Here is a 16,051-nt window from a genome sequence, read left to right as displayed (position 1 = left end):
TAAAAAGTCGTTCCATTTGTCTTATTTCGAAGCAATAAAATCTGAGTTGGAGGACGTAAATTGGTGTGAGGAATTTTCGAAACTCAGTGGTTTAGAGGCACAAGTAGATTACTTCTATGAAATTATTAACAGACTTATTGCTCTTTATGTTCCATCTAAAAAACTATGTTATGTGTGTATGTTATCCACCCTGGTTTTCCCGTCCATTAATTAAACTATTGTCCGAAAAAAGAAGATATCATAAAAAATGGAATGGCCAGCAGTCTGATTATGATTATTTTTCCTCTCTCAGAAGCCGCTCTAAGCATTTAGAGAAAGTATGTTATGAAACTTACATTCGGGACGTGGAAAATAAAATAAAATTGAACCCCAAATATTTTTGGACTTACGTAAAGTCAAAACAGGGCTCTTCAGATTATCCACATAAGTTTGTCTATGGAGACCGAGATGTTACCGATAGTTTAGAAATTTGTAACCTATTTAATAAATACTTTAACTCCGTTTTTGTAAACACTAGTAATTCCGATACCATACTTACTAATGATAATCCTAACGCACCCTTAAATATTAATTCAATAAAAATCAATTCTGATATTGTGTTTCAGCAGCTTAAATCAATTGATGTAAATAAAGGGGCGGGGGCGGATGGAATACATCCTCTTTTTAGGGTTCCGTAGTCAACTAGGAACCCTTATAGTTTCGCCATGTCCGTCTGTTTGTCTGTCTGTCTGTCCGAGGCTTTGCTCCGTGGTCGCTAGTGCTAGAAAGCTGAAATTTGCCATGGATATATAAATCAATAAAGCCGACAAAGTCGTACAATAAAATCTAAAAATTTAATTTTTTTTAGGGTACCTCCCCTACACGTAAAGTGGGGGTGAAATTTTTTTTTCGCTTCAACCCTAGAGTGTGGGGTATCGTTGGAAAGGTCTTTCAAAACTAATAGGGGTTTTCACGAAACATTTTTTGATAAGTGATAAAGTGTCCCCCCCCTCTAACTTTTGAACCATAGGTCCAAAAAATATGAAAAAAATCGTGGAAGTAGAGCTTAGGAAAGACATTAAATGAAAACTATAGCGGACATGATCAGTTTAGCTGTTTTTGAGTTATCGCAAAAAGTTTTCCATTCATAGTAAAAAGACTTACTTTAATTAGGTACTGATTATGCCTATTTGTTTAACTCGGGTGAAAGGTACCGTTTCATCCCTTGGTTAACAATTTACTATACTTTAAGCGCCAGTTTAGCTTATTGTGACGGAAGAGTAACTACGGAACCCTACACTGAGCGTGGCCCGACATGCTCTTGGCCGGTTTTATTTATTATTAATAAATGCGCAAAGGAACTGACAATACCAGTGACTTATATTTTTACAAAATCATTAACATCGGGTATTTTTCCTGACCGCTGGAAACAAGCTCTGATAACCCCTATACCCAAAAATAATAAAAAAGATGATGTATCCCAATACCGACCAATCTCAAAGCTATGTATATTTGGCAAAATATTAGAAAAAATTGTAGTTAATGATCTATCTTTTGCCGTTCGCAACTTTTTGTCTCCAAATCAACACGGATTTTTCAAAGGTCGTTGTGTTGAGTCCAATTTAGTCTCCTTTACTGATTATTTACTAACCGCACTAAATAACAAATGCCAAGTCGATGTCGTGTATACGGACTTCTCCAAGGCTTTTGATAAAATTAGTCACAGAACCTTATTGGAGAAGCTCTGGAGTGCCGGAATACATGGCGACTTGTTCCGATGGATTAAGTCATAGATCAAAAACCGCTCACAAGCCGTTTCGATCAAAGGTTTCATGTCAGATTTTCTTTACATTCCTTCAGGTGTCCCTGAAGGGTCGCTGACATGTATGCATGTGACGTCCGCGCGCCTCTGTCCGCGCGTCCGCTGTATCCTGGCCTGCGCGCCAGTAATAAACGAGCTTCCATCGTACGCACTTGTTTCATTGCTAAGTACTTACATACATATCAGTGGCTAACGAGGCTGGTGCATACCCGCGCGTAGATATTATAAGTGTTATAAAATGTCCGGTTATTTAGGCAGTATTTCTAGCTTTGATCCTAATACGCAGGACTGGCAAATATTTGTTAGTCGTTTGAAGCAGTTTTTAGGATTAAATGCGATTACGGACGAGGGGAAGAAAAATGCGGTTTTATTAACGCATCTTTCGGATGACGCATATCGGCTACTTGTAAACCTCGCGCACCCAAAGGATGTGGAAACAGGGAAGTACGAGCATCTGCTCGGATTACTCAATGGACACTTTGTACCAAAGAGGTCTACCTTCACGGATAAGGCGAAATTCTACAACGCGGTCAAGGCAGACGGCGAAAAGATCGAAGACTGGGCGGCTCGACTTCGTGGACTGGCAGTTCACTGTCAGTTCGGAACCGCTCTGGAAATGATGCTTCGCGATCGTTTTGTTCTGGGATTCAATGCGGGTCCAGAACGAGACCGACTCTGTGAGCAGGACGTGGAGAAATTAACGTTCGCTAAGGCGTTGGAGCTAGCTCAGCAGGCGGCTTGTGCTCGTCAGGCCAAGGCCACCCCTGCGGTGCTCAAGGAGGAACCAGTGTTCCGGACGAGCACGACGAAAAGCGGCAGCAGCGGCCGCGGAGGTCACAGAGGTCACGGGAGCCGCGTTAGGCACGGTAGCCGCGCGGCAGACAGCGCGGACTCATCTCCCCGTTGTAATGTTTGTGGTCTTCGTAATCACGCGGCGGATAGGTGTAGGTATAGACAGTACCGGTGTCAAAAGTGTAACGAAAAAGGCCATCTTAAGAAAGTGTGCACGTCCAGTCGTGTGAATAATATCGCTACCTATCGGACAGTCGGCGGATGCCCAGGAGTCTGGAGACGGCAGCAGTGAGTGTGAGGAATGCCAGCTGTTCAATTTGAGGTGCGTCAATTACGATCCCATATTAATTCCTGTCGTTCTTAATAATGGCGTAAAATTAAGCATGGAACTAGATTCGGGGTCAGGTTCAAATGTAATTAGTTATGAACTATATGAAAAACATTTCATCCGAATTCCATTAGAAAAGGTCAATGTGAGAATGTGTTCCTATAACGGTCATAAAATCACTCCCGCGGGTAGATTTGCGGCCGATGTTACCTATCGTAACGTGACGAGGCAATTATCGTTTTATATTGTGGAAAACGGTGCAAATCCGCTATTGGGTCGTGAATTTATGGTCAAATTTGATATATATTTTGCAGTAGGTAATAATAACTATCGCTGTAAACGAATGTTTTGATCCCGAAGTAAAAACATTATTATCAAATTTTGAACCATTATTTCGTGACGAATTAGGGTGTTTTAATAAGTTCAAGGTGAAGCTTCAATTAAAGGAAGGCGTTAAACCTAAATTTTATAAGCCGAGACCATTGCCGTTTGCGTTAAAATCTCAGATAGAAAATGAATTATCGAGACTTACGCGGGAAGGCATTCTAGTTCCCGTTAACTACTCCGATTACGCAACGCCAATTGTCCCGGTTTTAAAACAAAACGGCAGCGTACGAATATGCGGGGATTATTCTCTCACTGTTAATAATGATATTTATATAGACAAATATCCGTTACCTCGGATAGAGGATATTTTTGCTAAATTAAGTGGGGGTGAATATTATTCGAAGTTAGACTGCAGTCAGGCCTATAACCAGTTTGTTCTTTCGGACGAAGTCCAAAAGCTTACCACAATAAATACCACTAAAGGTTTATTTATGTACACGCGCCTCGTTTTTGGTCTCGCGAACGCGCCGGCGGTATTCCAGCGAGCTATCGAGAACTTGCTAGCGGGTATCGAATCGAGGGTGTAGCCGTTTTTCTAGACGATGTTTGTGTTACGGGGGCTACAAAATCTGAACATTTAGGCCGGCTAAAGTTAGTTTTCGAAAGGTTTCAAGACGCCGGCATGCGACTACAAAAAAATAAATGTGCATTTTTCCAAAAGAGCGTTAATTATTTGGGCCATATTATCGACAAAAATGGAATGCACAAGTGTCCTAAAAAGGTAGACGCTATAGTAAACGCACCGCGGCCGACTAATATAATAGTACATTACGATACAAGTGCGAAAAATAGGAAATTCGAAACGAGTGGCGATAAATTAAAACACGACCGAAGGGAGTGTTTTAAATCGACACGAGTTGCGAATTACCTATTCGCACATGTATCGTACAACGTTTTACAGTACATATGGCCCTTTAAATGTTCGACACAGTAACGTAATATGCTACTTCTCGCACTAGTGCTATAAAGTAGCCCCATATGTACTGTAATAGTACATTTTACAACTAGTGTGAAAAGAATGTCGCTCGCTTTCAGCTCGTGGCAAGATACCTCGGTACTAGTGGTAAAAAGACATTCTGTTTCACACTAGTTGTAAACGACGTTTTTTAATATAGTTGCGAAAAAATAATAAATTAATATATCATTGCGATAAAATATGCTTGCTTCGAAGTTATTTTTGAACGAACCCATACTTTACAAATGACACTGACAGTGACAACATACTATTGGAATCAGCGCCATCGGCCTCGAGTTGAGAAACTAAATTGAATGCAGATAATTAATTATAATACTGAAACGACATTAATTAGAACCTTTAACATTATCAAAACAGAAGTACAAGACATTACAGTATCAACAAACAGAAACAGATCATGCAACAAGAGTTTTAGTGCCAAATTTGTGATCTGCGACATGTGACCAAGGACACGTTTACAACTAAAATATCATGAATTGTTTGAATATTTGAAGACTTTCAAGGATAATTAGAGGTAAAAGAAACATTAAATCACATTATTAGTTATGTTTAAGGTTATTTTTTGAACAAGAAGCTGGTGAAATCTATAAATGTTACTAAATTATTAACATTTTGCAGGTCCCTAACAAATTGGCGGAAGGATAATATTCACTCAAAGCGGCTCCTAGGAAGTCAACCAGTCAATTACTATGTACATACAACTGCTGCTCAAGTGCCACGTTGATGACCATGTTTAGAAGAAATGATGATTATGTTTAACATTATGAACTATATCAAATGAGGTCTAAGAAGAATTACTTGCTTTTGTGATTAAATGAGAATTAAAAAAATATATATTTGTATTAAAACAAGGTTGATATCAGAAATATTTTATTTTCAGTAATAATTATAGTTAATGGTACAATTAGTGCAGTTCATAGTTATGTTGTGAGTTCTTCCATGTAAATTAAGTGTCTGACTAGTCAGGTATGGTGTATTTTCAGGTTCCTGCTGTTGTGATAATTCCTGTGGGTCAAAGTTAGAGGGGCTATGTGTAATCCAAGTGTTGTTGGCACGTGACGGTCCTGGTTGGTTAACAGGGCTGGGTGTAACCAAAGTGTTGTTAGCATGTGACGGTCCTGCTTGAGGTTCAGTATTAACAGGTACATTAAGACCAGATTGGAATGTGGATGAAGAAAATTCTGTAGGCTCTTGTGGCTTTACATTAATTGATTTTGCAATTTGTTTTCCAATTTTTAATTTGTTATCAACGGAGTTTCCTATGTATCCTTCTGCTACATTACTTGACCGCCAACCTCCATGCCTCTTCAAAGTTGTTATGTCAGCTCCTGAGTCGGGAAGTAATGTAGCAGAGGTTCTCCTAAATGCATGTCCAGTGTAAAGATTTGCATCAGGCAAATTTAAGTACTGAGCGATATCTCTCGGCATATTCCCAAACTTGTTTAAGCCTATTACCTGGGCAGTGCACCTTCCTCTTTGAAAATTCTGAAAGAAACGGTCACTTTTGCCCTTAGAAGACCGCAGACTCTGATATTTCTTGACTATTTCTACAAATGGGCCGTCAATAGTGAAGGACCTGGGAATTTAATTTTTTGTATTTGGTATTTTGACAAGAAGTATGTCCCCATGTGTTTCTATATCTTTTACTGATACATTTGTGAGCTCTTCGCGTCTGCATGCGCCACAGACTCCAAATATAAGAGCAACCTATGAACAAAGTTACATATTTATTATATATTGTAAGACAATTGTTTATTTCATTCTATTTTTTTTAACTTCCTACTTTATTTTTAGAGTTAATTTACTTAAATTGTGTACATATTTTATTAGATTTATATTTAAGTTTATACTTTTGTAGCTAGATGTTGCTGATCTGGAGCTTCATTAATAAACGTCTCAATTTGTTCAGCTGTTAGTACCTTCGATATTTTACTCTGAAATCCTGCACTTTGCCTTTTTAAGAAAGCAGTCAATCTGGTGTAAGTTTTTATATATATGTCATGTTTTAACTTTATAACAGCTTTCAACATAGAATATTTTGACCATAATGTTGATGGCCGATAGGTTTCAGACAGCTCTTGAAAATAGGCCATCAAAACAGTCTCTGAAAAAGACTTTGCGTTATGTAAGGTTTTCCACTCGATAAATTTTACATAGACGGCATTATATTGGTTTTTAGATTTTTCTGGAATAACACAGTCATTGGCAATTGCTGCTCTAGCACGAATGTCTGGTGGTGTCATATCAATGTCTGAATCACTCATTTTCAATATTTTTTTATAACTTCTCGTACCAAATTATATATTTATATGCGTTAATGTGTTTAAATAATGTTAGAAGTTATTTCAAAAGGGCGGGCTGATTTGCTTTTAAACTTTTTTTTCTAGGCATACCTATGCTTGTATCATTCAGCCAAATCAAAGAACGATTTTTAGGAAAGTAAATATTTCATACATAGATACCTAAGACAGAGTAGGCTATAAAATGCAAATTCTTAATATTTTTTCGTCATTTATATATTAATGAATACTTTAAATAAATACTCCTAGTATTCGTAAGCGTTTTTAATTTCATAATTTCCAAGTAAAAAATCTAATATAAAATTACTGCGTTTCGAAAGTATAGTTTGGAACTAAAAAGTAAAAAGCACTAGTTCGAGAAATTGAGCTTCTCGCACGCTACGCAGCCACAAAAAGTACCACTTTTTGAGCAACTGTATTAAAATAGTACATTACGATACAAGTGCGAAAAATAGGAAATTCGAAACGAGTGGCGATAAATTAAAACACGACCGAAGGGAGTGTTTTAAATCGACACGAGTTGCGAATTACCTATTCGCACATGTATCGTACAACGTTTTACAGTACATATGTTCTGTAAACGTATATACTTTAAATGTTCGACACAGTAACGTAATATGCTACTTCTCGCACTAGTGCTATAAAGTAGCCCCATATGTACTGTAAAGGAACTTAAAAGTTTTCTAGGGCTTGTAAATTACTATCGCAATTTTGTAGAAAATGCATCAAGCATATTATGTCCACTCCACGAATTATTGCGCGCGGGCGCGAGGTGGGAGTGGACGCCGCGACACGAAGCCGCTTTCGAACGGATGAAGGGGGAGCTGGCGTCCGAGCGCGTCCTGGCGCACTTTGACCCCAGCGCGCGTCTCCTTCTCAGCGTAGATGCTGGCCCAGCGGGTCTTGGTGCGGTCTTGTCCCAAATAGGCGTCGATGGCGTTGAGCGGCCGCTTGCCTATGGTTCCCGCTCGCTGACGGACAGTGAGCGAAACTATAGTCAGCTGCATAAAGAAGCGACCGCGTTGGTGTTCGGAATTAAAAAATTCCACCAATATTTGTATGGCCGCGCGGAACCGTTTATCCTAAAAACCGATCACAAACCTTTATTAGCGATATTCGGGTAAAAGAACGGTATATCGGTAATGACGGCTTCCCGGTTAGTAAGATACGCTATATTTTTATCCGCGTATAACTACGTTATTTAATACACTGCAGGTAAGGAAAATACAGTTGCTGATTATTTTTCGCGTGCATGCCCGTCATCGGTAGATAACGCGGCGGGGAACACACTTGTAAACCAGTGCAGTGTACTGAACGTTAACGCGTTGCAACTATATAATTTAGCACCCTTAACCTATAAAGACATTCAGAATGCTAAGGCGGCGGATAAAACGTTAGCTACGGTAACAAAATATATTCAGCAAGGCTGGCCGCGCAAAATACGCTGTTCTAAAATTGAACCTTATTTCCGTTGCAGGAATGATTTAGAATTAGAAAAAGGCTGTATAATGAGAGGACATCGTGTTATAATTCCAAAAATGTTAAGATACAAATTATTGCAAGAGCTACATAAATCACATTTAGGCATAGTTAAAACTAAAAGCAATGCTCGATCACGTATGTGGTGGCCCGCTATCGACCACGACATCGAACAGCTGATCGGCGCGTGCACCGTGTGCAGCGCGCTGCGCGCCGCGCCCGCTCGCGCGCCCCCCGCCAGCTGGAGCCAGCCACCGGGGCCATGGCACCGCATTCACATTGACTACATGCTTGTAGCTCAAAGAACGTATTTTATTGTGGTAGACGCTTTTAGCAAATGGGTTGAATGTATAGGCATGACTTGCGGTACTACTACGAAACATTTAATTAAAGAGTTATCATTATTGTTTACGAGGTTTGGCCTGCCTGATACGATTGTGTCAGATAATGATACTAAAATTGCATCCCAAGAATTTAATCAGTTTTGTAAAATGATGGGTGTTAATTATGTAACTTCACCTATATATCACCCAATTAGCAACGGTATCGCCGAATGTGCAGTACGAAATTGTAAAAAAATGATTAAATCAATTATAGAACAAGAATCACAATGTATAAGTCAGCTAAATTGTAAATTACAGAGTTATTTGTTCGAATATCGTAACGTAACAACGAAAGAAACTCCAGCAAAGCTAATGTTTGGCCGTTGCGTTCGAGATTAGACCTCATAGTACCGCCGCAAGGCAAAACTGCTGATGCGATGCATTCCTCGCAGCCGGCCCAGCCCGGTAAACAAGCGCGTTCATTTAACGTCAACGAAGACGTTTGGGTTAAATGTTTTGAAAATCGTAAACCATATTGGACAAGAGGTAAAATAATTAGCAAAATCGGTTGTAGAATGTACCTCGTTTACGTAATAGACCAAAACATAAATTGTAGACGCCACGTTGACCAAATATTGCGATATACGAACAATAACAAAAGCTATAATGGTCACACCTTCAATTCAGCAGTAACCAGGAAAAGTTTCGAAGTCGAAATTTATAATTTTGAAAGAATTTTATTACTTTAAAATATTTTACTTGAATTCAATTTGAGTAATAATCGGAAATTTGAATTGAAGATGGCTAAAATTGTTGTCTTAAAAAAATCGTTTTTCTATAAAAAAAATTGTGTATTTATCTGGTAGACAAATGCATATGAATTATTGTCAGATGATAATGAACTTAGTGTTGAGTATAATATTAGTATTAAGTATCTTATTTCTTATCGAAACTGAAATTTGTCAGCTTCTAATTGTTTATCAATCGTAAAGTAATAAATATTGCATAATTTTTAGTGATTGTGCCTTTCAATCAGTTTCGAATTAATTACTCTGCTAATTATCACTAAAAGAGCTTAGAATGGTTATATTATCATTCACTTATTGAATAAACAATGGTTGTTTATCTCTGCTATTAAACAAGGTTATCAATTAATTAATGTGACCCAATTGATAGAGACGGGGATATCTTGTTACTATTGACAAAATACCCAAAATACATTTATTTTAAAAATATATCACCATGTAACATTTTTTATTTCCTGGGAAGATTTTGAGATGGTTGGGACTTCTTAAAATATAAATACATGTGTGTTTCTTCTGAGTTTGCTGGAAGAAGGCAGGGGGGCTGCGACGAGCCGAACATATTTGTCTGGTACCTTTCCGGCTTTGGCGGAAGAGAAGTTCCCGGCCGGTTCATGTTAGACCTGGAATTATAAAAAATTGATCAATTTTGATTTTTTTAAATCTTTAGATCGAATTCTGCGGGCAAAAGTTGACACATTCATACACATGGTGACCAAATTAAAAAAACGTGAAAATTTTTTTATGGCTAAATATCTATGAGGTTCTTTATGAGCAATGAGCTCACGATAATATTTAATGAATCATTGTATCCAAGCAAACATAATATCCAAAATTTGGGCAAAATAAACAAGCTAAAAATTCTACACGGAAAAAAAATTATGGGTAAAACAATACAACAATTTTAATGCTGGACGATAAATTCATTTCTAATAATTTTCAAATATTTTAGACGAAAATTTACTATTTATGTAAGAAATTAAACAATTCACTGTAAATTAATCGAGAGATTAGTGTATTAAATTCTGTAAGTGCTGCCTCTGTATTGCACGCCTCATAAGCGAAGCGCATGAGGTAGTGCTCTACTCTCGCTTAAAAAAAATCAAGGGATTTTTTGAACTAAAATGATCTCTATTTATTTTCTATCGCACTTGTAGAATAATATTTACACATAAATGTCAAGGAAAAACACTAGTCTCAACACTTATGACATTTTTAAAACACATTTTGCTTTTTAAATATATAAAAACAATGTTTAAAAAAATTATTTCGTGGACGTCCGTGTGTCAGTATGTATGGAAACCGGCGTGGTCACGATAACGCCTGAAAAACTCAACTAATCCAATCCATTGTCTTTTTCATAAGCTTCAGTATAATCTAAAACTAAGTTCTTTCGAAAATCACGGCCTAATTCAATGTAGTTTAATTATAATTAACAATAAACTAAAATCCACTTATCGGTTGTATACCTATATCTATGTAAATATAAAGGTTCGTTTACAAGACATGCGCAGTACCTTTTTTTCTGGGTGGGCAATAGCGCAAAAGATTTAAAAGTAATTTCTTGTATTCTTTTCATAGTACACTAATAAATATGCAATATTTAATTTTTTTTTTGTAAAAATTGAGTGACTGCTATGAAGCGTGCTCTTTTGGATTTTCCAAACTTTCTTTCCAATGTAACTTTAAAATTTTCCAATTGTTGGATTTGAGTATTTATAAATTAGTGTTTGTGTTTGTCGTAAGAAGCGCTCGGATACGAGTTACTAATTAATTAGTTATATTATGTCTGCTAATGTTTACTATTAAGAGCTAGCAATAGCCTTCGGCCCAAGTTCTCGCTTGTTAAAAGTTAGGACCAGGTTCGAATCCAGCGCAGAGCAAATATTTTCACAATTATATTTGTCTGTATTAAATTCTAGCCTTCTTCTCCTTCAGTTGCATTTAATATTTTATTCAAATGCTCGAAAAAATTCTAAATTGCCGAGGAAATTTAACAATTGTTCTATTGGAAACTTTACTAAAACCACTAGTATAATTTGCTTAATAAAATTTCCTATAATAGAGTGTAAAAATTATTACATATAACATATATTCCACCGTTACGATTCTATTTAATAAAAATTACTATAGTCGAATTGTAAAAAATTCCTCGAAATTTCTTTCCGTGCACTTACTGCTTTGACTGTGGTTCAGATTTTTTTTCTGTTCCAGATGGCGCCCTTCCTAAAATTGCATTGATTTTAGAAGCCGTAGGTTTCGGTGGGATAGGTGGTGGCACGTCCATTTCTTCAAACTCTTATTCGAACACTTCTACAAACATCAAAGGAAAATAAGCACAAATTCCCATTTACTTTCTCTACCATTCAACTTCCGCAGATTGTAAGAATACTAAATGAAAAGTTGAAATATAATATAAAATTTCTAATTAGGTATCCTAAGATATAGATTTTTACTTACGTGTAAACTAGGTGCCAGATACTCAACAAATGACTGCTTGAGGTCTTCATAGTCTTGAAAAAATCTTTGTTTTAACTTTAAAGTCTGATAAAATTTTACGATCAATAACTCAATTCTCAAAGAAGATAACTGGTTGAGTTCACGAAAGTCGTAAAATCTTGACATTTTTCATAATCTACATAAACATGTCTGCTGATAATTTGACCACCAAAGCTTCAGTTTAAATTCATCATAGATACGGATTTCGATTAATTCATTCTATAGACTATCCCTTAGCATTTGAAATTGCATTCTTACATATTTGAGCTTTAACCTTTTAAATCCTGATAGTTCATGAGTTATTAAAATACGTTATTAAGTGAATACAAATGTTAGGTGCGCACCGATTAATATCAAAGATAATTGCCTGTAAATTCTGCATATCATATAAACTAAAATTGACCTTATAAATTTCGTAAATCAAGCGACTAATTAGCTCAAGATGTGCACGTCTTCGATAAGTGCTGATAATTTAAATTGGTTCCATAGTCTTAAACTTTTGGAACCAATTAGCGATTGTGCACCGACCTTGCAATGTCACATCCAAAAATAGGTCTTATCTCAGTAATAAAACTTGAGTTGATAAGTAGATCCGGCTATAGAAGTTATGAATTGCAATGCTGCACAAATTTAAATATAATAATACACTAAAAGTTATTCAATTATTGATAGATTAGGAATTGTAATAGCTTTTCAAATAGTGAACGAAAATGATGAATTCAATTTAATATTAGTGACCCGCTAAAAGTAATTTTAGAAAATGTTTCAAGACTATAATTTTCATTTAAATGTTACAATAGATCATTTTTCTAAGTTTCGACTTGGAAACAGATCCTAGTAACATCCTCTGGTACCTTGTCAGATGCGATTCCGGATTCTATCACCTCGCCTGCAGTCTCACAAGACCAATCAACGGATCTAAACAATGATGTAGTGATTAATCCAGCTACTATTAGCTCGGACTTAGGGAATGAACCCGTTCTTGAGGAGAGGTGGGAGGATGCCGAAGCAGAGGGGGAGAACATGGGGACTGAGCGACGGTTAGTACTTAATGATTCACTAGAAACTAGTAACGAAGATCAGGTTATCCCTTCGACCGATAACTCGTCACCCGATCCCCAACGTCGTCATCAATTACGACCTAGATCTAAGGCAATTAATTATAAGGTTTAAAATAAGTTTGTTATATTATAATAGTGCTTATTTCTTCATCTCAGGTTCCCTTAATTAAAACGGGAGGAGATGACATGTATGCATGTGACGTCCGCGCGCCTCTGTCCGCGCGTCCGTATCCTGGCCTGCGCGCCAGTAATAAACGAGCTTCCATCGTACGCACTTGTTTCATTGCTAAGTACTTACATACATATCAGTCGCACCTTGGTCCATTGCTATTCACACTTTATATAAATGATATTGGTGATGTAGTTAGCCGCAGTCATCACCTGTTATATGCCGATGATGCTAAAATTTTTAAGATTATTGACACAGTCAATGATTGTTGCGAGCTTCAAGCCGATATTAATTCTCTATCTGAATATTGTGAGATTAATCAACTATTTCTTAATCCTGATAAGTGCAATATTATCACATTTACACGTAACAAAAATCCAATAACACATAATTATAAATTAAATAATCACCATATAAACAGGGTTGACAAGGTCCGTGACCTCGGGGTTATAATAGATAATAAACTTACTTTTAATAATCACAGATATCATTGTTCAAAGGGCTTACAAACAACTTGGTTTTATATTAAGGGTTTGTAAGCCTTTCCAACACGAAATTACATACATGATATTATACTACAGTTTAGTCAGATCAATCTTAGATTTCTCTTGTATCATTTGGAACCCTTTCTTTAGGTGTCATATCAATAGAATAGAACGTGTACAAAGGAAATTTCTCAAATCTATTCGACTTCCGTATGGGACAGAGTCGAAACTCATATAAAAATAGTCTTTCTCGCTATGGATTGCTGACACTTGAAGATCGCCGAGCACAGTTTGATATAATGTTTCTTTACGAAATCATTAACAGCTTTATTGACTCCCCCTCACTTCTTGGTAGGTTATTATTTAAGATACCTCAACGCACTGCACGCCACAAGAAATTATTTGCTATCCCTTTCGCTCGTACAAAATATTGCTCAAATTCTTACTTCAACCGTTGTCTCAATTATTACAATATAAATGTATCCCACATTGATCTTTTTTCGTATAAAACCTGTGAAAGTTTTAAGAAACAAATTATTACTCACTTAAGATCGAAATTATAAACATTAACAAACTGTTTATTTAAGTAGGTAACATTAATAAAAGTAGTTATACTTACACCTTTGTAATAACCTCTGCATATTAGTACTTATAACATTGTAACATTGTAGGTATTAACTTATGTATATAATATTCTTGTGTACCCCGTGTGGATGTATGTACGAGTATCAACGAACCTGCCCGTGCATACATATACATGGAATACAGATTCACTCAAGTTACTGATAACTTTATTGTTACTAACTGATAACTTTGTTTTCCGCTTACTACTCCTAGACTAGCTACTTTAGATTAAAACATATTATTATTAAGGTAGGGCACTCAAGGTCTTTTAACACATTACTTATTTTTACATTATTTTTTGTATAACACTATTTGTTGCCTAAATAAATAAAATAAAAAAAACATGTATGTATCTTAAGTGTGTATCCTGGCACCAGTTGGGTTCTTTGGTATTTGGTAAAATAGATATAATTTGTTTTACTAGTATTAAGGGTGAGTAGATTGGTCATCAATCAGCATGCAATCTTCGTGAGACCATGTTCGGCTGTCTTTTTAACTTCTTCCCAATTGTCTCCCCAAAATACGACAGCTGTATCGTCTGCATATGCAAAGATAGATCCCCTTTCAATGGTCAAGTTGCAAAGCTGATTTACATACATAAGAAACAGCGTCGGGCCCAGAACGCTTCCCTGAGGGACACCATATGTAACTTCACACTCGTCGCTAACATATGAACCAATTTTCACCCTTTGTTTGCGCGCTTGCAGGTAACAGCTCAATAAAGACAAAGGAAGTCCTCTTATGCCTATACCCTCGAGAGTGTTTATCAGTGTGGGAACAGAAACGGTATCGAAAGCTTTCCTGAGGTCTAGGAATACACTAATTACTTTTTTTGTTTTTATCTACTTTGTCTACATTAGGGATGTCAGGGCTGATATAGCATCATCAGTAGATCGACCTTGCCTGAAACCATACTGAGCAGGCGACAAAATTTTAAATTTATTCATGTAGTTCAATAGTCTAGCATTAATGAGTTTTTCCAAAAATTTTGATACTACTGGAAGGACTGATATTGGTCTATAGTCAGAGACTTCATTTCTGTTCCCACCCTTATAAACAGGAGTAGCTAAAGCGATTTTCAAAGAATCCGGAAAGACACCATGCTTAAAGCATAAATTAGCCAAATGGTTTAAACTAGACACCAAAATTTCACTAGCTAGCTTCAAGAACTGGGTAGGAATATTATCCCACCCAGGTGCGCTTGTAGATTTGAGGTCAGACAAAGCTAAGTACACTCCATTGAGATTAGTATCGTAAAAGACAAAGGAGGACACGCAAGAGTTGGGATCTAAGCGTGGGGTACTAGTGTAGTGAGTGTTAGATGTTAATATGGTTTCCGCTAGTGATTTCCCAATTTCAGAAAAGTAGTGGTTCACTGTATTAATATTAACCGAGTCAAGTGGCGAATCACAAATATCTAGGAGCTCCAGGTTGGTACTCTCATTTGACTTTCTATTTGTGATATCGTTGACAGCTTTCCAAAGGGCTTTCGTGTTTCTGCTTGCCTTAATTAAGTTTTTCTTTTCATATTTATGTTTTAAATTTTTGGTTAGGCCGTTGCAGAAGTTTCGATACCTTTATAAGTTATTTTAAGGGTAATATTTTCAGGTTCAGAACGAAGCTTTTTCTGCATTCGATTTTCTATTTCTAATACAGCGAAGTACACCCGGGGTTATTTGCTTGATTACTCGACAATTTCTAGGGACTAAAACAGTAATTGTATTTTCAGTTAGGCACTTACTGATTTTGTTAATTAACAGGTTGGCTAGACAATTAGGATCATCAATTTTGTTTAATTCTGTCAAATTTTGTTTTAAAAGGCTGCTAATAGCTTTATCGAGGTTGACATTTGTTTTGGTTTTTTGATTTTGCCAATTTGTAATAACATTACGAAGTTTTAATACAATCATAGAATGATCCGTGATGCTCGTATCTCATACTAAGATGCTTGCTTTTATTTGACTTTTATCGATCTTTAACATAACATGGTCTAGACAAGTCGTGTTCCTTGTAGGAAGCAGGTG

The 16,051-nt window shown here is 36.6% G+C and overlaps 1 protein-coding gene across 1 annotated transcript; it reads left to right on the top strand.

Moving 5' to 3' along the window:
* The first annotated feature begins 665 nt into the window (after positions 1-665).
* Positions 666-13,063, top strand: LOC133534090 (uncharacterized). Its single transcript, XM_061873179.1, has 2 exons — positions 666-2,915; positions 12,906-13,063. Exon 1 carries the CDS (start codon positions 2,040-2,042, stop codon positions 2,883-2,885), a length of 846 nt encoding a protein of 281 aa, XP_061729163.1. The 5' UTR covers positions 666-2,039; the 3' UTR covers positions 2,886-2,915; positions 12,906-13,063.
* Positions 13,064-16,051: the final 2,988 nt, after the last annotated feature.

The sequence above is a fragment of the Cydia pomonella genome, unplaced genomic scaffold, assembly GCF_033807575.1.
Source record: "Cydia pomonella isolate Wapato2018A unplaced genomic scaffold, ilCydPomo1 PGA_scaffold_53, whole genome shotgun sequence".
NCBI lineage: Eukaryota > Metazoa > Arthropoda > Insecta > Lepidoptera > Tortricidae > Cydia > Cydia pomonella.
Note: the sequence above shows the minus strand (reverse complement) of the source record. Positions and strands in the feature narration are given on the sequence as shown.